We start from the raw sequence: 24,914 nt of genomic DNA, 5'->3' as shown, positions 1-24,914 counted from the left end.
GCAAATTAGTCTGAAATTGATTGAATACATATAAGAGACCCTACAGCTGTCATTTAAAAGTTTCTCAGACCCAACTGAGCTCGTTCCCACCCCAGGGAAATAGGGGGGTACTTTTTATTCAGCATAAAAAGTACCCCCTAACATAAATTTCAGTCTGGAAAAATTAGTCTGAAATTGAGTGAAAAGTTGTTAACGATCTAGCCTATGATTTGACCCCCTGACCTTTAACAAAGGTCAAAGTGAATAGTCAGACATAGGAAGGCTGAATTCAGTAATAATGGGGTTAAGGATGTTCTCCTCTGAGGAGTCAAAATTTTCTTGCATTAAACATTTTTTCTCAAAAAAAGTTTTTTGGAAATAGGAGTTCATACCATAAAAGACAAGAGATCCCAGAGGGAAAGATGGATCTTTTCTCTACTTTTTAAACTTTTTCAAACATACTACATATAAAATGTGAGATAGATCGCTTCAGTACCTTTTGAGAAATAGCGGTAACAAACTTCAACTATCAAAATCCAAAATGACTCCTTGGCGGCCATCTTGTTGATCAATCGGTCCCAAAATGCAATATGCACAACTAGGTCCCTAGGGGAACCTAAATATGAAATTTGAGACAGATCCCTTCAGTACTTTCTGAGAAATAGCGATAACAAACTTTGAATATCAAAATCCAAGATGGCTGCCTGGCAGCAATCTTGTTGACCGATTGGTCCCAAATCACAATATGCACAACTAGGTCCCTTGGGGAACCTATATATGAATTTTGAGACAGATCTCTTCAATACTTTTTGAGAAATAGGGATAACAAACTTTGAATAACAAAATCCAAGATGGCTGCCTGGCGGCCATCTTGTTGACCGATTGATCCAAAAATGCAATATGCACAACTAGGGACCAAGGGTAAGGGAACCTCCATGTGAAGTTTGAACAAAATCCCTTCAGTAGTTCACAAGAAATAATGATAACAAACTTCAACTGCCAAAATCAAAGATGGCTGCCTAGCGGCCATCTTGTTTTTCCGATCAGCCTCAAAATCTGTATGGCACAACTAGGGACCAAGGGTAACCTCCATGTGAAGTTTGAACAAAATCCCTGCAGTCTTTTTAAGAAATAGTGATAACAAGCATTGTTTACGGACGGACGACGGACCACTGACCACGGACGCAGGGCGATTTGAATAGCCCCCCTCTGATGAATAGCCCACCATCTGATGATGGTGGGCTAAAAATGGAAGAAAAAACATTTGTCCGTGTGCTCGTTTTTGAGCTATTGTCACTTAATGATACCTAGTTGATAAAATGTTGGATTTTATTGGAATTTAGCCGTTTTGACCATATACACAAGAAATTAAAGCCATAATTTCCTAATGATTTGTTTGATATGTATAAATGTTTGTAGAATTTATTTTCTAGTTGTCTTCTTTAAAAATATACCAGTTTTGATTAATAAGACTAATAGTTTTTTCTCAGAATAACAACATATAAGACTAATAGTTTTTTCTCAGAATAACAACATATACTACCCCTACCCCTTAATTTTGAGCTACAAATTGCATCATTTTCTGGCATTTTTGCCAAATTTGACCATTTATAGAAAAAGTTCTGGTATTAAACTTTTGTTAATATTTTGCATATTAACAGGGAAAGGGCTGTTCTTTCTAAATCAGGCAGAAAAATGGAGGGTCTGTGTGCTTACTTTTTTGTTCCATTTGAATATTTGTTATATTTCAGTATTTAAGAGTAAAAAATAAAAGTGCTCAAATAACCATTAAATGTAAAAATAAAGTGACAAAAGTGTATCATTTCACACATTAAGGTAGGTCCATACTTTTGAAAATCGCGCCAATTCATATGACGCTATACCGGAAGTTGCGGAGGTTGGTTTAAATTCTAGAATGGTTTCCGATACGCCACGACATCACACTTGGATATTTTTTCAATAGGTGAAAATTTTCTACATAGATTATTAAATGTTTAAAATCATAAAACAATTCAAATAAAAGCAGTGAAGTGAAAATTATATGGTATCTCTGAGGTTTTTGCGGTCCCTGTCGTAAATGGGAATGGATTTTTAAACACCGGAAGTGCCGTTCGTCGCTATAAATCATAAGAGGGGACCCGGCCGGACCGAAATTCCGGAATTCTTAAAAAAAATCGCATACGTATTTCCTTTAAACACACAATTTGGAGAAAATCATAAAAACAAACAGACATAAACCAGATATGATATCACAAAAACATATGAACTGATGTGGAATGTTTTTTGCGGCATGATTTTCAAAAAATAGTCAAATATAACCCATCTTAGCACTGGATGAAATGGGGGTAGGGTTTCGAGTTACAAACTTCAAGCTTACAAAATTGTGAAATTTTTATCGAGGACCCCGTGTTTTTATATGATATTTGAAAAACATATTACCTTGGGCATATCATATACAAATATTGTGAAATTGACATGGGTTTTCATTTCCTTTTTGGCCTATTCATTGATTTTTTACGGGCGAAAATATGGCAAAACATGATAATTACGTATAGAAACGGTCCTGGGAAATAACAAAAATTAGTAAGCATTTGTAAAAATAAAATAGTTTTTGTTATATTGTTCTATCGTAAGAAATTTAGGACAAAAAATCAACAGGATCGAGACTACATTCACCCTAATATTATAGAAAACATAATTTTATGAATTTTTCTATTTTCGGTCAGCAAATTTGCATGAATGGTATATTTCAAGCTCAAATATCTCAAAAAGTAGTTCGAGAACACCCATTTATCTTTACAGATTTGAAATCTACATGATAAATGCAAGAAAATAAGACCTGTTAGAAAAAAATGACATGGGTTTTCCCAAAAGTATGGAGCTGCCTTAATGCTCAATATTTTAATAACCACAAACCTAGTAAAGATTTACAGCAAAAATTAACTCGATACAGCTAAAAATACTGCCGCAGTGATGATTTAAGTAAAAACAATTTCGGTAAAAAATGGTAAAACTGTGGCTCTACTCAAAGCGAAAAAAGACACAATTTCAAAATGGCTGCAAAATGGGTCATTTCTTAAAATCCCTGTATAAAAAAATCTACTACAAATAGAAATTTAATTTTTTGACAAAATATGCAACTGGCAACTTGCTACAGATATTGATTAATTTTATTTGAAAATCTTATAACTTCTTTGATTTATCTTGAAACAAGACTTCAACAGGACTGAAACCTCAGAAAAATACATCCTTAATATATATCCAGTATAATTTTTAATGAAATAGAAAAGTAAAATTTCCCGTCAAATTACTCTGCAAACGAAGAAATTAATTTATACTATAGGAATCCTAAAACGTCTTCCTAGCCGGCTATGTCCGTACTGACATACATGTATCTACGCAGTGTTCTAACTGGTGAATGTAAGCAGAAATTGACCATCGTTTTGATATGTAAGGACTTTTGGAAGGCCAAAGAAAGCATTTATATTGGTTTTCTTCGCCCAACTATTCACTTTCAGGTTATATCTTTGAATAAGAGGTAGTTATACATGGCCAAAAACAAGTCTTTGTTGATAACATAATTGCTTATGACAGGGAAAAAATGGTCACAATAGATCAACTGAGACTTACCTAGAAATGTTACAAATAATGGACAGTCGACCTGCAGATCAGGGATCATAGATGAACTGCTTACTATTTGTGAAAAATAAATGAAAATAAAGTAATAGTCAAGGTAACAATAATCACTATTTCTTACTTTGAGGTTTTTCCTTTGACTGTTTTCTTGGTTTTCTATGATGTCGTCTACGAGGCTTACTCCTATGTTTCCTGGCAGGCCTCCTTCTATGATGTCGCCTACGAGGCTTCCTCCTATGTTTCCTGGCAGGCCTCCTTCTATGATGTCTCCTTCCTGGCCTACTTCTACCTGGCCTCCTTCTACCTGGCCTCCTCTTTCCTGGCCTCCTATTTCCTGGCCTCCTCCTTCCTGGCCTCCTTTTACCTGGCCTCTTCCTTCCTGGCCTCCTTCTACCTTGCCTCCTTCTACCTTGCCTCCTCCTACCTGGCCTCCTCCTACCTGGCCTCCTTCTTTCCTGGCCTCCTCTTTCCTGGCCTCCTCCTTCCTGACCTCCTTCTGCTTGGCCTCCTCTTTCCTGGCCTCCTCTTTCCAGGCCTCCTCTTACCTTGCCTCCTCCTTCCAGGCCTTCTCTTTCCTGACATCCTCTTTCCAGGCCTCCTCCTACCTGGTCTCCTCCTTCCTGGTCTCCTCCTTCCTGGCCTCCTCCTTCCTGGCCTCCTCCTTCCAGACCTCCTCTTACCTTGCCTCCTCCTTCCAGGCCTTCTCTTTCCTGACATCCTCTTTCCAGGCCTCCTCCTACCTGGTTTCCTCCTTCCTGGTCTCCTCCTTCCTGGCCTCCTCCTTCCTGGCCTCCTCCTTCCAGACCTCCTCTTTCCAGGCCTCCTCCTTCCTGGCCTCCTCTTTCCTGGCCTCCTCCTACCTTGCCTCCTCTTTCCAGGCTTCCTACTACCTGGCATCCTCCTTCCTGGCCTCCTCCTTCCTGGCCTCCTCCTACCTGGCCTCCTCCTCCTTCCAGGCCTCCTTTGTCCAGGCCTCATCTTTCCTGGCCTCCTCTTTCCAGGCCTCCTCCTTCCTGGCCTCCTCCTTCCTGGCCTCCTCCTACCTGGCCTCCTCCTCCTTCCTGGCCTCCTTCGTCCAGGCCTCCTCTTTCCTGGCCTCCTCTTTCCTGGCCTCCTCCTTCCAGGCCTTATTCGTCCAGGCTTCCTCTTTCCTGGCCTCCTCTTTCCTGGCCTCCTCTTTCCAGGCCTCCTCCTACCTGGCCTCCTCCTACCTTGCCTCCTCCTTCCTGGCCTCCTTCGTCCAGGCCTCCCCTTTCCTGGCCTCCTACCTGGTCTCTTCCTTTCTTGCCTCCTTTGTCCGGGCCTCCTCCTTCCAGGCCTCCTCCTTCCTGGCCTCCTCTGTCCATGCCTCCTCCTACTTGGCCTCCTCCTTCCTGGCCTCCTCCTTCCTTGCCTCCTTTGTCCAGGCCTCCTTTTTCCAGGCCTCCTCTTTCCTGGCCTCCTTTGTCCAGGCCTCTTCTTTCCTGGCCTCCTACCTGGTCTCTTCCTTCCTTGCCTCCTTTTTCCGGGCCTCCTCCTTCCAGGCCTCCTCCTTCCTCCCTTCCTTCCAGGCCTCTTCCTTCCTGGCCTCCTTCCAGGCCTTCTCTTTCCTTGCTTCCTTCCAGGCCTATTCCTTCCTGGCCTCCTTTGTCCGGGCCTCCTCCTTCCAGGCCTCCTCCTTCCTGGCTTCCTTCGTCAGGCCTCTTCCTTCCTGGCCTCCTTCGTCCGGGCTTCCTCTTTCCTGGCCTCCTCTTTCCGGGCCTCCTCTTTCCTGGCTTCCTTTGTCCGGGCCTTCTTCTTCCTGGCCTCTTTTGTCCAGGCTTTCTCCTTCCTGGCCTTCCTTTTTTCCATATTGAAGGTTTTAGACCAATACACTTATTTCCTTTCCTCGATGTTCCCATTGGACACTTAACCTTAGGTTTGAGCTTTCCTTTCTACAAAAAATCAATATGATTAAGGGGTACAACATTTAGATCATGTACCTGATATTAGAACAAGACATGAAAAAAATAACTGAAAAATTTCATGGGTGACATGGTTTTCCAATTAATGATTATGAATGCTTGTTGAATGTGATAACACAATACTTACGACAGCTTCAGACATCTCCTCGTGTAGTTTATCCAATTTTCTTTCTCTGTCTTTACTTTTTTTCTTGAGTTCCTTCATGTCGGACTTCAGTGCTTTGATGGATGTTTTTAACAGGTTTGTAGACTGGTAAACATTGGAATTAAAAAAAGTATTTAAACCATATCTAATACCATCATTGACTTTATTTACATATTTACATGTAGTTGAATCTTACTTTGGTATAGTCGTGGTTGAAGAACCAGCTTCAGTAGAATTTTTTTTTTTTTAAATCGTTTTAATAAGGAAAAGAATCTGAACAATGATTAATTGATTTTGTTTATATTATAATTTTGTTGGGTTTTTTCATTTATTTTTTAGAATTGATTTTAGATTAATGTACCCTTTAACTATCACACTAAAATTTAAACAAACATCACAGGTGGCTATATACCTATCATGTATTATATATATACAAAACATATAGAGAATACATGGCGAGTATCTGTGTCGAGCACCAAAATGAAACTTGTTTTGTAAAATACTAACCGTGTATTCTGTTTATCCTGCAACCATTATGACATTCAAAATGAGAGTAAATTGCCAGTTATTTACTTGGTTTCGATTCAAAGCAAGACGCTTTTTACTTGGTTTCGATTCGAAGCAAGACGCTTCTTTGATGCGGAGGAAAAGATTCATTCACCAAACCGAATGAGAGTGTACCAGTTACTTTTTACTTCCATGGGAAGTGGCGTAGCTAGTCTTTTACATGTGCAAGCCCAACGCCAAGGGTCTGGGGCCGCCTAGGCTCCCAGCGGGTCCTGGGCAGTGCCCTGGTTGGGTGTTCAGGGGGGCCAAGCTCCCCGACAGAAAATGATTTTAAGGAATTGTTTAGCCCCAAAAATGATATTTGGTAATGATTGGTATCGCTAAACTTGAGTTATTAAAATCAAATGAATAGGTCCGTTTTCTACCTGTACATGAACTTGATAAGTATGCGTTAATGTTTTACTGGCTTCTATTCCATTTGCAAGTATCAAAATCTCATGATATAAGGCCTACATGTCTCTTGAGTGACTCTTAGGGGATATGAGGATAGTAGACTGGACATAACTTCCTTACGTTATGGATTGTTTTACATATGCAAAAATCAAAATATACATATATATGTGACGGCGACTGACAAAATGGGGCCCAGATGCGGCGATTATGACGTCAGAATAAATGACGTTATAAAGTTAAGCACATTTTTTACCGACATCACCATGTATGTTGGCAGAAACTTTCGATAAACGACATTTGATTAAACCCGTATTTTATGTGTAAATTTAACTACCTGTACAATATCAATACATAATATGAAGGGTAGACCGGTGAGTGTCGGGGGATCAGTATATACATGTAGATACTTTCTAGCAAAATATAGATAAAATGAATAAATATAGCTGTGAAGAGCACATTAAAAAAAAATATCGAGATTGTTTTTCTCTTCATTAGTAGAGATGACAATTAAAGGTGATAAAAACAGAAGGGACATGGAAAATGAGATAATACGCTAGAAACATTTGTATGTCCTATTAAAACATATATCAGCTTGATATTTGCTTATATTTTGTCTCTAAATAGTAAAATTAATAAAATCAATCTTCACATCTTTTTGACGACAGATTTTTTTCTATGACTTACCTCCCTTGAGTTCCGATGAGTTGTGACGTCATCTGAGACAATCAACTAGCAGAAGCCGGTGTGCCGATCGCGGAACTGTCAACATGCATGTGGATTTTAGCCACAGGTCTTAGGTCTTACACACGGAGAAAAATATGTTATATTCTAACTTATTGGGTAGCGTGATTTATCCCATACATAATGACACATTATTGACGTCATAACCTATAAAATGACGTCATTATATGTAAATGATGTCGAGTACATGTATCATGTGGAGTATCATGCAAGGGGTTAAATATAAGGTCATTTTTCACGAATGAATAAGTATTACTTTCCTATTCAGTCCACCCTGGAGTAATACGACTGTGCATGTATGTAATTTATAGTTTACACATAAAATTAACCGGGGAATTTTGATATACATACTGGTAATTTTATGTGCAAAATAAGATTGTAGTGAAAATGGACAATTATTGCAGCCCACCTCCTTAGACCTACGTTTTGATGGGAAAAAAATCATCTGTTACAAACATACGCGCATGATTAAAAGAAAAAACAAAGTGTCCTCCTGCACAGTTTTCATACTTCCTTTTAGAGATTCTACTGCATGAATTAAAAAAAATGTGTATAAGTCTTAGCAAGACCATTAATTCATTATTACATTTCTTTGTACATGTACTTTGAGTTACACAACAATGTGCCGATGGTGTGAAGCCGGTATGTTCAGATCGAGCAGGGTTGCATAATGATATGACGACATTCACAATATTATCATTGTATATAAATGCAGGTAATTTAAAATCGAAAAATTACAATGTTAAGAACGCTTTAAAATCATCATAATACATCGTAAAACTCATCACAGCCATTGTAAATAGTATGCTCGCCAATTTCGCCCGCAATTTGTGTACTCATTAATTTCCTGTTATATTCTTCATTGTACACTTGCGTATATGTAGAATACGATTTTTACCGATTTTTTTTTATCTAGACCCCTAAATCGTCTCATAATGGTCAATAGGCAATCTAGCGTGTCCATATTGATACAAGCTAATTCTCAAATCCCTGTGGACTGTTCGTATACTTTTGAAATTTTCCAAAACTGCGCATGGTTAGATAATACAATGAAGCGGTCTTGTAAATGATTTGTCTTTTATAAGAAATAGATTGTTTCATGGCCCTGTGTTAGTTGAACTATTAAACGTGCATATCTTGTCCACGAGTACATGTCATGCATATTTGGCCATTGTATCTAGTATCTATGTTTTCTCCCGTCTTTTTTCTATCGGTCGTGCGTGCATTATTACTACTGTACATGTTATTCTATTTTCGTACACGGAAAGCCCCGAAATTTTATCGAATAAATCCGTAAAACTTATTACAGAACTTTAAAAAATAAATAAGCCTAATCCTTTCTGTGAGGTGTTCTGAAGGATTTCAAAATAGGAAATAGAGGTATGTAGTACATACATACATAAGGCGGGAAAGGGGCACGTTTGTCGCAGTATGATAGGGTTTTAGAAAGGGTATGAAGGATGTCGGGGTCTACTTTTATAAATATGCATTATATGTATGTACATGTAGCATATGTAGTGTCATTTTTGTATTGGTCCATTTTCTTGTTAACTTTTATTTCTTCTTGTTGATATTAACTTTAAAGTGTATGTTTAGAGTTTTAATTTACAGACAAAAGTCAACCGCAACCTCCTCGAACCTGAGTTGACACACGGACACGATGTCAAATGACTTTTGACCTAAAGAACATAACAATTTTATAGCCCAGAATATAACGATTAGAATGAGTAAACGATCGTTTTTATCATATCAGGGTATGTTATAGATTGTATACTATATATACGGATACATTTCCACTTATCAATATAGCAACTACACGTAGCGCGACTGTTTTATATATTTATAATCGCCAATACCGCAACACTGTCCCATTGAATTTTCCGGCTCTTGGTCTCAGATTACGTCACGAATCTACGGCCACCTGGTGATATCAGGGGCGATAAGCGATGCGATCGTTCTAGACAAGGGTGTTTATATAATGGACTTCGTTTCAAGCACATTTTATTGAAATTACGTCAAATACAACCTGTATTTTTTGTTGGAAATCATAAAGTGCATCACAATAAACAAATATCAACACAAATATAGCATATTTAAAATCTGTTTTTATCACCTTTAAAGAACAAAGATAAGAGTGAAAAAAACCTATTTAACTCAATCAGTAGTTCATGCAGTTATTCGACTGAAACTGCAATATGCCACAAGGCATGGGATCCAGACAAAATATTTATAAATAAATTTAAGACAGTTTAACATTTTTTAATCTTATCTAGCAATATTGTTTCTCCAAGGATATTCTGACAATTCCACAGGCTTTGCTCTTTCACAAGTTAATAATATTTTGCAATATTTCGTAACATATTTAAAATAAAATATCGAAAATAAAAGCTGTAAAAGTCACTGAAATTACACCGCATACATTGATATACATGTAGCAAAAATATCACAAGTGCGGAAACTTAAAATGCAAACAACGGGATGTTGTTTAAAAGACAGTTAAGGATTAACTTGAATAGATTTTTTATGTTATGGAGATATAACACAAAAATCTGAGTGTACTCTAAATAAACCGCGAAGCGGTTTATGATGAGAGTACAATCAGATTTTTGTGTTATATCTCCATAACATAAAAAATCTATTCAAATTAATCCTTATAATTCAATTTACTAAAGATAATCATTTCAACATTTAAAATTCATTTTGGGACTCTTTTATCTTTGAAATTATTACGCCGTCATCTCAGCCAATCAGAAGCGACGTTACAAACGGCGACGGCATTTTTTTCCTGTATGGGCTGATAAAGTAAATTTTTAAACCAATGGAAATGCTCGTAACAAGCAAAATTAAAAGACAGAATCAAATAAAGGCAAGAAAATTGTGTTAGACGTATTCCTTCAGAATTTTTAGAGGACAATGATGCAGATTTTATCAGCCGATAATTGAATTCTGTAGATGAACTACATGCACAGGTGTTTAGCTCTATAAATATTGTTTTCCTTACTTGTATACGTATGTATTCTAGTAGACAGAGAGCCAAACACCTGCGGATGATCTTTAAGTTTATACCAGAATAAGTTAAGTTTCTGATCAGTGCAGAAAGAAGATGTCCATTTTCTTGTAGTACTTTGCAACAGTGATAATAAGGAATACATCATCCGAGTCAACATCTAGAAACAATTCATGTGACAGTAATACAGTATTTATAGTGGACATCCGTATAGTTCAGTACTTATGCTTTGGACACAAACCCTTCCGATTAGGCCTAAGATGTACTCCCGGCATAGTTTTTAGTCATTTTGGTCTGGTTCCCAGCTGGAAACCAGACATGGCCGGCCAGTGGCCGAGGCTTTCAGGCATAACCGAAGAGGTGCTCGAAGAGTTTTAACTCGAAGTCAAAATCTCTCCGATGTCCTGTAGATTTTCATAGCCAGCAACATAACCTTCACGCATTGTTTAGTATCGTCTGATATTCGGCCAGGAATTGAGTGGTAATCACACTGCCCGACATTCGGCCAGGCCTGGTACATCTATCGCCCGTTGTCCGGGCAATATTCGTACGATGTCCGGTGAATAGGCCAGTTATTGACCGGACATCATATGATAATCGTCCGATTCGCATTATATGTTCGGTCGATATTCACTGCCTCACCGGTCACCAAAAAATTCTCTTTCGAAACAGATGCCATACGATTACCGCACGGTCTCCTTTATATGTAAATGATGTGTGACAAATTTGTTGATCGGTGTTGTCCGATGTCTGAAAAATGGCAAAACCATCGGTGTACTCCAGATTACCCTCTATCCCCGGATACCGGCCAATCATTGTCACCAATGCATTATGCTTTGGTCACAACCCCTTCCGATTAGGCTTTAGATGTACTCCGGCATGAATTTTAGTCATTTTTGCCTGGTCTCCAGCTGGACACTACTAGACATGGCCGGCTGGTGGTTGGGGCTCTCAGACAGCATCACAGTCCTCGTACCCGAAAAAACATCGGGGATGTACCAGAAGACAGTCAAAGTTAAAGGCCCACTACCTTTCCGGAGCAAAATTTAAAGGTTTCTTAAAAACATTAATACCATAAGAAAATACATATTGATGGCCTAAGATGAGGTAACAATACCAAACATATACAAGATTTCCTGCATAATATATGATAACTGTGGAGATTCATTTCGCTGTTTTGCCGTCTGGCGCAGTGAAAGTCAACTACTGGGCGGTATTTAGGGAAACATAGGACGACCGGCGTTATGAAAATTAACATTTTGTTTATTTTGATTACATTGTTCAGAAGATGATGATAAGTGTGAAATTAACTGTAAGTTAATAAATTTTGCGACACAACAAAATTATCGATCTCGTTTTACATTCCCGTTTTCCGGTGTCCTGTAGAATTTCATAATCAGCCACATATTCTTCACATATTCAGTGAAAGCCTAATCGGAAGGGGTTGTGACCAAAGCATTAGCATTAGATATTTTAATTCAATTCAATTCAACTTTATTGCTTCCTTACATCCATATAAAAGGGATCGATAGCAAAACATACATGTATATAACACACATTAAATCAAAGCAATAACTTAAACATTTATCAAGCCAGCTTTCCTCAGTTCAAATGACTTTTGAACAAAGAGGCCTAAATCCTGTAGAAGTTTTAGATCATTAGAAGACAAGAGTCGTATCAAATTTTTATGACTATTAAAGAAAATTGTTCTAACTGTAAAGTTAACGGAACACTTAAAAATGAAGTGAATGTTAGGTCGATATTCACTTTTATGTATGACAATTTTTTGACTGATGTTGTCCGATGTAGGAAAGTGGCCAAAAACCAGCGTTACCCCCTATCTACGGATACCGGCCGATCAGTGTGACCAAAACAATAATTTTGATTACATTTATACAGTACAGGGTGCAGGGAGTTGTCAAGGGACGAACATGATTTATATACATTTGTAGAGTTTGTGAGGACCTAGCACACCAACCCCACCCAGTCTAGTTAATTCACTAATCAATCGATTTGTAAATTTTACTGGAAGTCTTAGGATCTTTATGTAGAAAAAGACTTACATGTATTTAGAAACTTCAGGGGTCTGATAATTAGTTACAATTTATATCAATTTTTATCTGTGTATAAAGAGTGTCCATAGATTGGTTTTAGGGGTCATAATCAAGATGAAAAAACAGGGAAACTTGATCTAGACCAATAAATTACGTGATGATTTGACGTCACTAATTTTGTCAGTAAAGAATGTAAATGTTGCCTCATTCAAAGTCGTATATCTCTTTAGGATGCTTTATCCTACGACTGTAATATTTGTGAACGTGATCTACACACCATAAAGTAAATAAAATGTGAAAAAATTAAAATGTGATTTTTCCTCATCTGGGCCCATTTTGTCAGTCATTGTCACATATGTGAAAAAGGTGAATGAATATAAAAATGGCGCCTCATATTATATGGCATAAAAAAAAACATAGAAAAATACAGTATACAAAATTTTGTCTTCATAAAGCCTATCTTGACAGGAATTTTTATTTGTCTATATCATCCCAAGAAGTGTATGTCAGTAGATGGTACATTTCCTCTGGGTTGGGATTTTGGAAAAATGATCTACATTTAGCTTATTTTTTTATTATGTCATTCAAGACCTTGACAGATCGACATAGATGTTCTTACTTTTCAAGACCATGCATTATGAATAACGCATACTAGGAATTTTTATGTGCAAGCCAGGACTTTTTTTTATATAGCAAGCTACGCCCCTGTCAGTGATTCTATTCAGTGTGTAATATCAATGAAACAATATAAATATACTCTAAAAACATCAAAGAATTACTTTACAATATACCTTTGCTATGAGCCAAGAAAAAGATGACACCACTATACATGATTTTGGATATCGTAAAAATGACGTCATTATGGTTAATGTAACGTCAATTTTTAGCGGGATTGAATGACGTTTCATTCACCAGAATGTTAAAGTTCTGGGTCAAGTTAGAAAAAGTTCCGTCAGATATGGAACAAATTCATGTGGTCATATTGACGGATAAAGCATTTTGTATTGATGGATAAAGCACAAGTTGTTATCCGTCAGCATGTGGGGCATAGGGCTGGGTATTGGAAGGTCTAAAAAAATAGATACGTATTGACAATACACCGAAACAATACACGATACTTATTGACGATACAGTGGACCTCTTTTCCAAATTCAGTTGACCGTTGTATTTTCGAATATTGTGACAATAAAAGACAATTTTGATAAATATTCTATAACAGGAAAAAAATCTACCAAACATTTGATACGGTTTAACATCTGTGTTAATTAATTTCTGTCAATTCGTATTCTTAGTTATGAAAAGGCATTTCTAATCCATCTAGGTGACACAATTGCTTTAAACACTTCCTTTTGATTGAAATGCTGTTACTTGAATGATGTTTTAGAATATTTTTTGTTTGGAATTTCCTATGTCTATAACAAAAACAGTTGGGTGAGTTGTTAAAAAGATACAGCGATATACAGCATGTTTGTGTATCGATATTCGATACACTGCCGAAAACCGATACATATCGGTATATCGATATATTGAAAGCAAATAAACCAAAAAGATCTTCCTTGCTCTTAGTGGTATCCAGAATGCCAAGGAACTGTATACGAAAGGTTTCATAGAATTAAGACATTAATAAAGTATGTGTTTCAAACACGGAGCAAACATTAAATGTGGCATTAAGGTGGTTTACTTAATAGCTAGAAAATCATCAATTATGGTCAACCCTGTGGTTTGAAACTTTTTTAGTTGGAGTTCTTACCTTGGTAACTAAGTTCGCAGCAGTCTTAACAGAATTCTTTTCAATGGCACTCTGGCCACGCTTCATCTGTACCTCTATGCCTGACAACCTCGTCTGTAGCTGGCTTATTGCTAAAACCAATTTCCTTTGAACAACTTCGATTTGCTGAGCCCCTTTTGTTGATGGTGTCTTTTTGTTTATATTCATCTGTACAAGAAAAAAAAGTAAATTTGGTAAGAAATCAAATGAAAGAGCACACATTCATCTAGAGGTTTTCAGTTATATCCCATTTCCAAAACATTGTCTGTATCCAAGAGTGAAGAGTTACATTGGCTGTATTCCAATTCATTTGAAAAAAATATAACATCTCATAATACTGTTACACAAGTGCTAGCATGCCACCAAAGATATCAAAACTATATTTCAATACTCCAGCCAAATTCTTTAAGAATGCACAATGACTAACTAAAGAATACCTCAGGTATCGTGTTTTCTTCTTTTGAATTACTGAGACCAGAAACACATGTTTAAATTTACTGTTTATTTATAGCTTTATGTAGCCGGTTAAGCTTTGGTATAAGATGAGAACTAATATTCTGTAAATTTACCACCAGCTTGTTAATCCTCTGCATATCCCTGGACAGATCTTTGACACGTCGAGTCAGCTGAATCAGTGCATGTTTTTGGAGCCTATTAGCAGTGTTTTTAGTTTGCATTTTCTTCTCTATACTGTATAAAGAATCTCCAAACTGCTTCATCCTAGATGTCAAGATCCTCTCTTTTCTATCTATGGCAGATAGCGACTTCAAAATGGTGGTGGAGATTTTGGTCATTTGTACAATACTGGGGATTTTTGTCTGAAATTAAATCCAACATTATTTCATAAATAACTACTGTATAGCGCTTTAAAATTGTGGGATCAAAAATTTGCAGTTTACTTAGAAAACCATATTTGCGGAGAATACGCTGGTGTTTAGAAAATAGCAAAAATAAGCCACCCACAAAATTTACCTGCAATACAATAATTCTTCCATCAGAATTACCCCACCATTAAACAGATGTTTGTATAATGATAAGAATCAAACACACTAGCCATTATTTAAGATACACCAACACCTTATTTTAAGTGATGTCTTCTTAACAAATATCAAGCCCTGCAGAGACCTAATAAATTGACTCGACAGTAGGTGCATGAGCAGTGTGGGTCCACTTGGCCTATTTAAGTTAAGCAGCAATCTTTCTATGTTTCAGATGCAGCTATTTGATAATATTAATATACCTTTGTTTTGAGGAGATCCTGAACAGATTCCAACAAGTCAGAATTTGTGGATTGAATTCCTGCGACGTTGGACTTCAAACTCTGGACAGCCATCTGGACATTGGCCAAATCTTTGATGACCGAAGCTACCTCCCGTCTGTTGCTCTTCATTTCTCCATCCAGTCTGGAGTTTGTTCCAGCCAGTGTGGACAAAACATGTTTGATGCTATTCACATCACCCTGCCATTGTCGATTTTGGATTGACTGTAAATTCAAGTAAAAACAATGCTGATATATATTATTGAAACTGAAGAAGATATCAGAATAATATAACTCAAAAAAAAGGATGTTATTGCAAAACAGAAAGTTACCCATAATACATATACAGTGAAACATGGTTATAATAAACCTCTGGGGACCAACAAAATCACTTTGTTATAAGAAACCTCTGGGGACCAACAAATCACTTTGTTATAACAAACCTGTGGGGACCAACAAATCACTTTGTTATAACAAACCTCTGGGGACCAACAAATCACTTTGTTATAACAAACCTCTGGGGACCAACAAATCACTTTGTTATAACAAACCTGTGGGGACCAACAAATCACTTTGTTATAACAAACCTCTGGGGACCAACAAATCACTTTGTTATAACAAACCAATGGGGACCAACAAAATCATCTTGTTATAACAAACTCTGGGGACCAACAAATCACTTTGTTATAACAAACCTCTGGGGACCAACAAATCACTTTGTTATAACAAACCTCTGGGGACCAACAAATCACTTTGTTATAACAAACCTCTGGGGACCAACAAATCACTTTGTTATAACAAACCTGTGGGGACCAACAAATCACTTTGTTATAACAAACCTGTGGGACCAACAAATCACTTTGTTATAAAAACCTCTGGGGACCAACAAATCACTTTGTTATAAAAACCTGTGGGGACCAACAAATCACTTTGTTATAACAAACCTCTGGGACCAACAAATCACTTTGTTATAACAAACCTGTGGGGACCAACAAATCACTTTGTTATAACAAACCTCTGGGGACCAACAAATCACTTTGTTATAACAAACCTGTGGGGACCAACAAATCACTTTGTTTATAACAAACCTTGGGACCAACAAATCACTTTGTTATAACAAACCTCTGGGGACCAACAAATCACTTTGTTATAACAAACCTGTGGGGACCAACAAATCACTTTGTTATAACAAACCTCTGGGGACCAACAAATCACTTTGTTATAACAAACCTCTGGGGACCAACAAATCACTTTGTTATAACAAACCTGTGGGGACCAACAAATCAATAACAAACCTCCACTTTTGTTATAACAAAACCTCTGGGGACCAACAAATCACTTTGTTTAAACAAACCTCTGGGGACCAACAAATCACTTTGTTATAACAAACCTGTGGGGACCAACAAATCACTTTGTTATAAAAAACCTCTGGGGACCAACAAATCACTTTGTTATAACAAACCTCTGGGGACCAACAAATCACTTTGTTATAACAAACCTGTGGGGACCAACAAATCACTTTGTTATAACAAACCTCTGGGGACCAACAAATCACTTTGTTATAACAAACCTCTGGGGACCAACAAATCACTTTGTTATAACAAACCTCTGGGGACCAACAAATCACTTTGTTATAACAAACCTCTGGGGACCAACAAATCACTTTGTTATAACAAACCTCTGGGGACCAACAAATCACTTTGTTATAACAAACCTGTGGGGACCAACAAATCACTTTGTTATAACAAACCTCTGGGGACCAACAAATCACTTTGTTATAACAAACCTCTGGGGACCAACAAATCACTTTGTTATAACAAACCTCTGGGGACCAACAAATCACTTTGTTATAACAAACCTCTGGGGACCAACAAATCACTTTGTTATAACAAACCTCTGGGGACCAACAAATCTCTTTGTTATAACAAACCTCTGGGGACCAACAAATCACTTTGTTATAACAAACCTCTGGGGACCAACAAATCACTTTGTTATAAAAAAAACCTCTGGGGACCAACAAATCACTTTGTTATAACAAACCTATGGGGACCAACAAATCACTTTGTTATAACAAACCTCTGGGGACCAACAAATCACTTTGTTATAAAAAACCTGTGGGGACCAACAAATCACTTTGTTATAAAAAACCTCTGGGGACCAACAAATCACTTTGTTATAAAAAAAACCTCTGGGGACCAACAAATCACTTTGTTATAACAAACCTGTGGGGACCAACAAATCACTTTGTTATAACAAACCTCTGGGGACCAACAAATCACTTTGTTATAACAAACCTCTGGGGACCAACAAATCACTTTGTTATAACAAACCTCTGGGGACCAACAAATCACTTTGTTATAACAAACCTCTGGGGACCAACAAATCACTTTGTTATAACAAACCTATGGGGACCAACAAATCACTTTGTTATAACAAACCTCTGGGGACCAACAAATCACTTTGTTATAACAAACCTATGGGGACCAACAAATCACTTTGTTATAACAAACCTCTGGGGACCAACAAATCACTTTGTTATATAAAAAAACCTATGGGGACCAACAAATCACTTTGTTATAACAAACCTCTGGGGACCAACAAATCACTTTGTTATAAACAAACCTCTGGGGACCAACAAATCACTTTGTTATAACAAACCTCTGGGGACCAACAAATCACTTTGTTATAACAAACCTCTGGGGACCAACAAATCACTTTGTTATAAAAAACCTCTGGGGACCAACAAATCACTTTGTTATAAAAAAACCTTGGGGACCAACAAATCACTTTGTTAAAAACCTTGGGGACCAACAAATCACTTTGTTATATAACAAACCTATGGGGACCAACAAATCACTTTGTTATAACAAACCTGTGGGGACCAACAAATCACTTTGTTATAACAAACCTCTGGGGACCAACAAATCACTTTGTTATAACAAACCTGTGGGGACCAACAAATCACTTTGTTATAACAAACCTGTGGGGACCAACAAATCACTTTGTTATAACAAACCTCTGGGGACCAACAAATCACTTTGTTATAACAAACCTGGGGACCAACAAATCACTTTGTTATAACAAAACCTGTGGGGACCAACAAATCACTTTGTTATAACAAACCTCTGGGGACCAACAAATCACTTTGTTATAACAAACCTCTGGGGACCAACAAATCACTTTGTTATAACAAACCTCTGGGGACCAACAAATCACTTTGTTATAACAAACCTCTGGGGACCAACAAATCACTTTGTTATAACAAACCTCTGGGGACCAACAAATCTCTTTGTTATAACAAACCTGTGGAGACCAACAAATCACTTTGTTATAACAAACCTCTGGGGACCAACAAATCACTTTGTTATAACAAACCTCTGGGGACCAACAAATCACTTTGTTATAACAAACCTCTGGGGACCAACAAATCACTTTGTTATAAAAAAACCTATGGGGACCAACAAATCACTTTGTTATAACAAACCTCTGGGGACCAACAAATCACTTTGTTATAACAAACCTGTGGGGACCAACAAATCACTTTGTTATAACAAACCTCTGGGGACCAACAAATCACTTTGTTATAACAAACCTCTGGGGACCAACAAATCACTTTGTTATAACAAACCTCTGGGGACCAACAAATCACTTTGTTATAACAAACCTGTGGGGACCAACAAATCACTTTGTTATAACAAACCTCTGGGGACCAACAAATCACTTTGTTATAACAAACCTGTGGGGACCAACAAATCACTTTGTTATAACAAACCTCTTGACAGTATACATTACAGGTTGGCTTAAATATAACATAAAAAGGAAATATAAGCATTGAATTATAATGTGCTTTATGATTAATTTGTCTGCAATCTTGGGAGAACTATAGGACCATAAATCCCACAAGAAGATATAATTTAATGCTTAAATATCTTATAGGAACATTGAATGGGGATGAATATTATTACAATATAACCATGAATTCCTTGTAAACATGTTTGTTATAAACATAGTTTACCGTATCAATGTAATTTGCATTTATACACACAAAATTTGAACATGTTCGCAAGATATCTGCCTGATGTCTGCACAATGTAAGCTGTATGGATTGTCCTAAAAAATGTGCACATGATCATGATTGAAACAATTTCTGTTCGATAGTGACAGAAATTTATGCATTATCTATAGATTTCAAAACAAAATTGGCTAAAAATGAAAGTCAATGACAAAACACATTTAAACAGCCATTTAAATTGGTTTTCAGGGTATTTCAAATGCTGCTCTGTTAAGGATACCATGTACAAATATAGCTATTAAGTATTTTGAATATCACATGCAAATTTCTACAAATGTCAAGGACTCAGACTTTTGTACTTATGATGGGTAGGGATGGGTATCGCGAAAAATTTTGTATCGCGACATATCACGATACATCATAAGTGTATTATGATACATATCATGATATTTTGGTATTATTTTTGTATAATAAGAATTGCATGTTTTTTTTCTGTCAATCACCTAAAAAGAGTATGAAATAAATGTTTTGTCAATATATCACTTTTATTCTTGTTTTTATCTATAAAATGCGAGATAATGTCTGTGTTACTTCCGCTCGATGTTTTGCAAACACTTAACGTTACTACTGGACGGGACTCAGTAGCTGGGTGATGGCGACGCAAGTGAGTCGTCAGGTTCCTTGTTCCGCCACTACATTTAACGATTGCCGTACACAATCGACATCCAGCGATGCTTTCCTCGTTATTTCTTTCCCCTTTACGTACTGTAAGGCCAAAATGCTGCCATACAACCGCCTTTGCTTCGGATTTTTTACGAGGTTATCATTCGTGCCTATGAAGGCCGCCATTTTGAAACGTTACTAAGCACAAGATCAATCATAATCTACGTATGATAACATCCCAAAAATCCATCTTAACCTGTACATTTGTCTGAAATGTTGTTAAAATATATATTTTAGTTTTAATTTTTATACAAATTCTCATTTTAAAAATATTTCCCGTCAAAAACGAAATTTTCACTGAAATATACGGAAAATCCCCGAATGATTCCGAGTGAACCGATACGACTAAATCGTACCGCGATACGTATCGTTTTCAAAATGAACCTGGATATATCGGTATACCGATAATACCGCACACCACTAATGATGGGTGCATTATTTGTGAACACTGTTTTTGGAATGTTGCTCAACCACACAATTGTGTATGATATCTTCAAAAACATACATACCATAGGATCGGAAAGCTTTGCCAAAGCCAATTTGATATTGTGTACAGATGTTTGGAGATTAAGGAGAGCACTTTGTGTATGTCCATGTCCTCGGCTCTCCCTTCCAAGGGTTGCTGTCAGCATGCTTACTGTATGCTCAAGACCATGTAGCTGGTGCCAAAAAGTTTTCTGTGACTGAGCCAATACAGCCATGCCTTTAGCGATCCGAAACTGGGACTGTTGCATATTATCTGGGTTCTAAAAGAAAATCCAAACTCATTTATTGAAGTAAAGGTATTCCAGTGATACTTTCTGTCAACTAAAACAAATCTATAATAAAGCAATGAGAAATCTCTGATCAAATATATTAAGACATTAAGATATTGAAGACATTTCAAGTTACATTTCAAATAATATGCAGGTCCATCATTTTGCCTAGACAAAGCCAATCCCCAGTCTAAACAATAAAAACACCCTTATCAACCATCATCAAAAAAGGCAAAAGTTGCTTTATCAGTTGGAACAGTCAGGAATAGCCTCCATATTCTGAGATGCTGATGCCAAAGATTTTGTTTGCCCAGGTTGTTTAAAGTTTATCTTCTTAACTAGAATAATTCAACAGTCCTAAACTGTTTCTGGACTTACAAAGATCTTCTTATCGTGTAGATATGAGGATAGCCTGTTCAGTTTTTTATCCAGATTTGATGTGCTGTGTGACACTCTGGCAAGTTGTCGCAAAATGCTGCTGTTGAACAGTTTCACATCTTCTACATTACTATTCAGTTCGCCCGCTAGATGTGCAAGTCGTTTGACATTGGACCCTAGATTTCCTGTTGATGACCTCACAGACTGCAGATTCCTTGCGATAGTTGTTTGTGATTTTTGTAAATCTGACAAATCCCCACGTATGTCTGATACTTGAGAGTGCAAGGATCGCAAACGTCCATCCAAGGTAACTATGGCCTTAACTTGTTTAACTGATTGTCTTTGAAGGTCTTTCAGACTGCTTGATTTCTCATCATCGGTCTCAACCAAATTTTCCACCTTTTTCTGCACATTCTGAAAGACAAATATGATATGAAGAAACATCACTCCAAAGCCTTTTTTTAAAATGAGTAAACAGATCCAAATTTAATTCTTTCTGTACTTTGTATTTATTCTAGATTCCTTCCCTGACACAAGCAGTTATATGAGGCCTGCCCCCAGAAGTTTTTATGAAAATATTGGACAACATGTGCAGCTGTTGTGTGTTAATCTAAACATGACACAGTCTAATAGTGCAAATTAGTTGAAATTACTTAGAAACCATTTGATATACTATTTAAAATCAGACTATAGATATTTTTTGATATTGCAATCTGAACCGAAATTCAACATGTTGCCATCTTGTTTCAGATGATAAGGTCTTGTTTGATTTATCTTGTTCCTCTGCCATGAAGAGATAAACATGGTCAAATATGTATATATTTGGCATCCAGTATAATCGTTTTGAACTTAAAATATATGGTACAATTTGAATATAAGTAACAGATTTATTTTAAAGAAAGATTATTGTCAATATCAAGTGTCAACTAGTCTATAGTCAACAACAAGGATGAGGGAGGGTAAAATTCAGCTGACTACAGTTGACAACAGTACAGAAATATTTTTATAAAGAGTCTGCTACTGACAAAACATTTCATCAATACAAGCAATCATAATGTTTTTAAGATTCTTACTTTGAGTCGATCAATTGACTTTTGAAGATCATCAAACTTGCTTCCTTTAGAGGATTTTCCATTGCCAGAGGATGAACTGCCTAGAAATAAAATTGTATGCTTTGAAAATGCTAGTCTATTTTTCATAATTTCTAAGGGATAATTTATAAAAGTACTACACAGTTTTTGTCATTTTTATTTCCAATAGAGGTATATCATACAAATCATTTTAAGAGTCAGAACTTGTAACTGAAGAATTCAGGGATGATATGTCTGTTTGAGTTATCACCCTTTTAACTGCTTACTCATCACACATAGTTGGGAAAATTGTGCACTGCTATAATTTAAGAGACATGCAAATTTTATAGATTCACTGACACTTACCAACTGGGGTATTGATGCCCACATGTTTTATTTTGGGATGATCAGTTTCTGACAGATAACATGTCTTGGTGCTATTGATAAACTTGAAAAACTGACATTTTATTGTTTTTTCGGCAACACATGCACTTGCACATGTGTCTAACGTCAGTCCCTCTTTCCTTACGAGTCCAGGGGTAACCAGCACCTCTGTTTTACCATGGAAGATTGCATCAGTAAGCGCAGCCTCTGAAAAAAAAAAAAAAAACTTTCTGCATTATTAAATCTTTTTTCTAACTCTTAATTAACATAAGATTTGATAGGCATGTTTCAAAGAAATTTTGCCTATTAGTATTTCAGTCAATGCCAAAAATTTATAAGAAGGATGGGTTCAAAGCCATTATAAGCCAAACTTCCCAGGTCAGAAAATGAAGGACCATATATACTGGGACCCTAGGAAAAATTTAATTGCTTGCATCTCACAAAATACATTATTTCCACAAATACAAAACAACACCACCATAAGTATTCATCAACAGCTACTGACATTCACAAACCTGGATGCACAGTAGAATATGCACACAATCACGACTACTGTTCAGTCACGACTACTGGTTGGGTCCAGTACATGTTGCTACAGTGAGGAATATTGTATTTCTGAGTCTTGACTGTTGGTCAGTACTGGTCAGTGACAAATTCTCGCCATGTACCAATTCTCGCCATTGCATAATTTGTATTTATATGAATACTGGGACCCAACCAGTAGTCGTGATGGAACTGTAGTCGTGATTGTGTTGATATTCTACTATGCGTCCAGATTTCTGATGTCTGGAGCTGTTGACGAATACTTCATAATGGTTTGGTTTTGTTTATGTGTAAATGATGTGTTTGGTGAGACGAAAACAATTTTTTTTTTTTTTTAAATCAGGACTACTGTTCCTTCACGACTACTGGTAATGTCCCAGTACACACAAATTTTCAACCAATATTTTGTGGAAACCTGCATGGTAGTGTCTGCTACTAGAGTGACTAATTAAATATCTAGCCTGGTTTGGTAGATATGGTAGTATCTTTTGTTGGCATAATTGACATAAATTTACAGATACAAATGTGATGGCGAGAATTTTTACAATGTATTTGTCTAGAACTGATTGCTGACCAGTACTGACAGGGGACCAGTTCTTGCTGAGTACCAATTCTCGCCATCATATTCGTATTTGCATGATCACTCACAAATTTTCATACAATTTTGGGGGGAAATCAACACGGGGGTATTTTCTAGGCCTATCAGAAGATTGCTTTATTCATGTTTTGCGTGGAAATTACTCATGCGATGGTGAGAATTGTTACTCAGCGAGAACCGGGCCCGGCACCATAAAACTATTCTCAGACAGTTTTTTTACTCAAGTATACGATTTTCCATTGGCTTGAGTAAAAAATTTGTCTGAGAAAGTATTATGGTGCCGGCCCCTGGTCCCCTGCCCACCAATCCGAGCCATGTAGGCTACTTAGTCTTATTACATAGGCCAAGAAGAAAAATTACTCAACTACCAGTAGGCAAATAAACGATTGAATTTTATCTAAAATTGTTTAAGGTTTAGGCCTAATCAATGTAATCTATTCTAAACTGTTCCAGTAAGAAATCCAGAAGGTTGGATGCTTCAGAAAACCTCAATCTTATAATTTTCTTTAAAAGTCACACATTATCCCGTGAGAAATCGGAGAAAAATCAATTTGAATATAAAATAGTAAAAATTATTTACAGTAGTGTAGATATCTAGCTGTTCTCTGAATCCGCCATTGCGTTTATCATTCGATTCATTTCTGATTTCAAACGGGAACGCTTACCAGATCCGTATATTGCACTTAATAGCACTATCAATGGTATTAAATTTTGCCATTTCGCAATGTACCATGGTCGGTACATTTTACTCTTCGTTCTACATCCAATGAAATACAGCGTAAGTTGTTTGGCTTTCTCTATATTCCCGTCGTGGGAGAGTTGTAAAAAGTCTGAACGTCGTCTCGGGGCATTTTCTATTCCGGTTATGACGTCATATACGTCACAGCTCCAGTCGCGTGAATATTGGCGGACTGGATAACTTCAAAACGTGTACATTCTTTGATAGAAAGGTTCTGGGTC

At 36.9% G+C, this 24,914-nt stretch overlaps 1 protein-coding gene across 6 annotated transcripts in view; it reads right to left on the bottom strand.

The window, feature by feature from the left end:
- Nucleotides 1-24,839, bottom strand: part of LOC138318761 (myosin heavy chain, clone 203-like) — a 45,748-nt gene extending 20,909 nt beyond the window's left edge. For 3 of the 6 annotated variants that reach the window (XM_069261441.1, XM_069261442.1, XM_069261443.1), the window contains exons 1-8: nt 24,620-24,839; nt 22,796-23,020; nt 22,433-22,512; nt 21,360-21,773; nt 20,736-20,972; nt 15,474-15,716; nt 14,803-15,051; nt 14,216-14,401 (exon numbers count right to left, since the gene is read on the bottom strand). In XM_069261441.1, coding sequence (XP_069117542.1) covers nt 14,216-14,401; nt 14,803-15,051; nt 15,474-15,716; nt 20,736-20,972; nt 21,360-21,773; nt 22,433-22,512; nt 22,796-23,020; nt 24,620-24,698 — 1,713 coding nt within the window. In that variant the 5' untranslated portion in view covers nt 24,699-24,839. Of the gene's footprint in view, nt 1-3,909; nt 5,529-5,685; nt 5,809-14,215; nt 14,402-14,802; nt 15,052-15,473; nt 15,717-20,735; nt 20,973-21,359; nt 21,774-22,432; nt 22,513-22,795; nt 23,021-24,619 lie in introns of those variants that run through there. The other 3 variants (XM_069261438.1, XM_069261439.1, XM_069261440.1) reach the window with 3 other exon arrangements.
- Between the last annotated feature and the right edge of the window lie 75 nt (nt 24,840-24,914).

The sequence above is a fragment of the Argopecten irradians genome, chromosome 3 (assembly GCF_041381155.1).
Source record: "Argopecten irradians isolate NY chromosome 3, Ai_NY, whole genome shotgun sequence".
Taxonomy (NCBI): domain Eukaryota; kingdom Metazoa; phylum Mollusca; class Bivalvia; order Pectinida; family Pectinidae; genus Argopecten; species Argopecten irradians.
The sequence above is the reverse complement of the archived record's forward strand: the minus strand, read 5'-3'. Positions and strand labels throughout refer to the sequence as shown.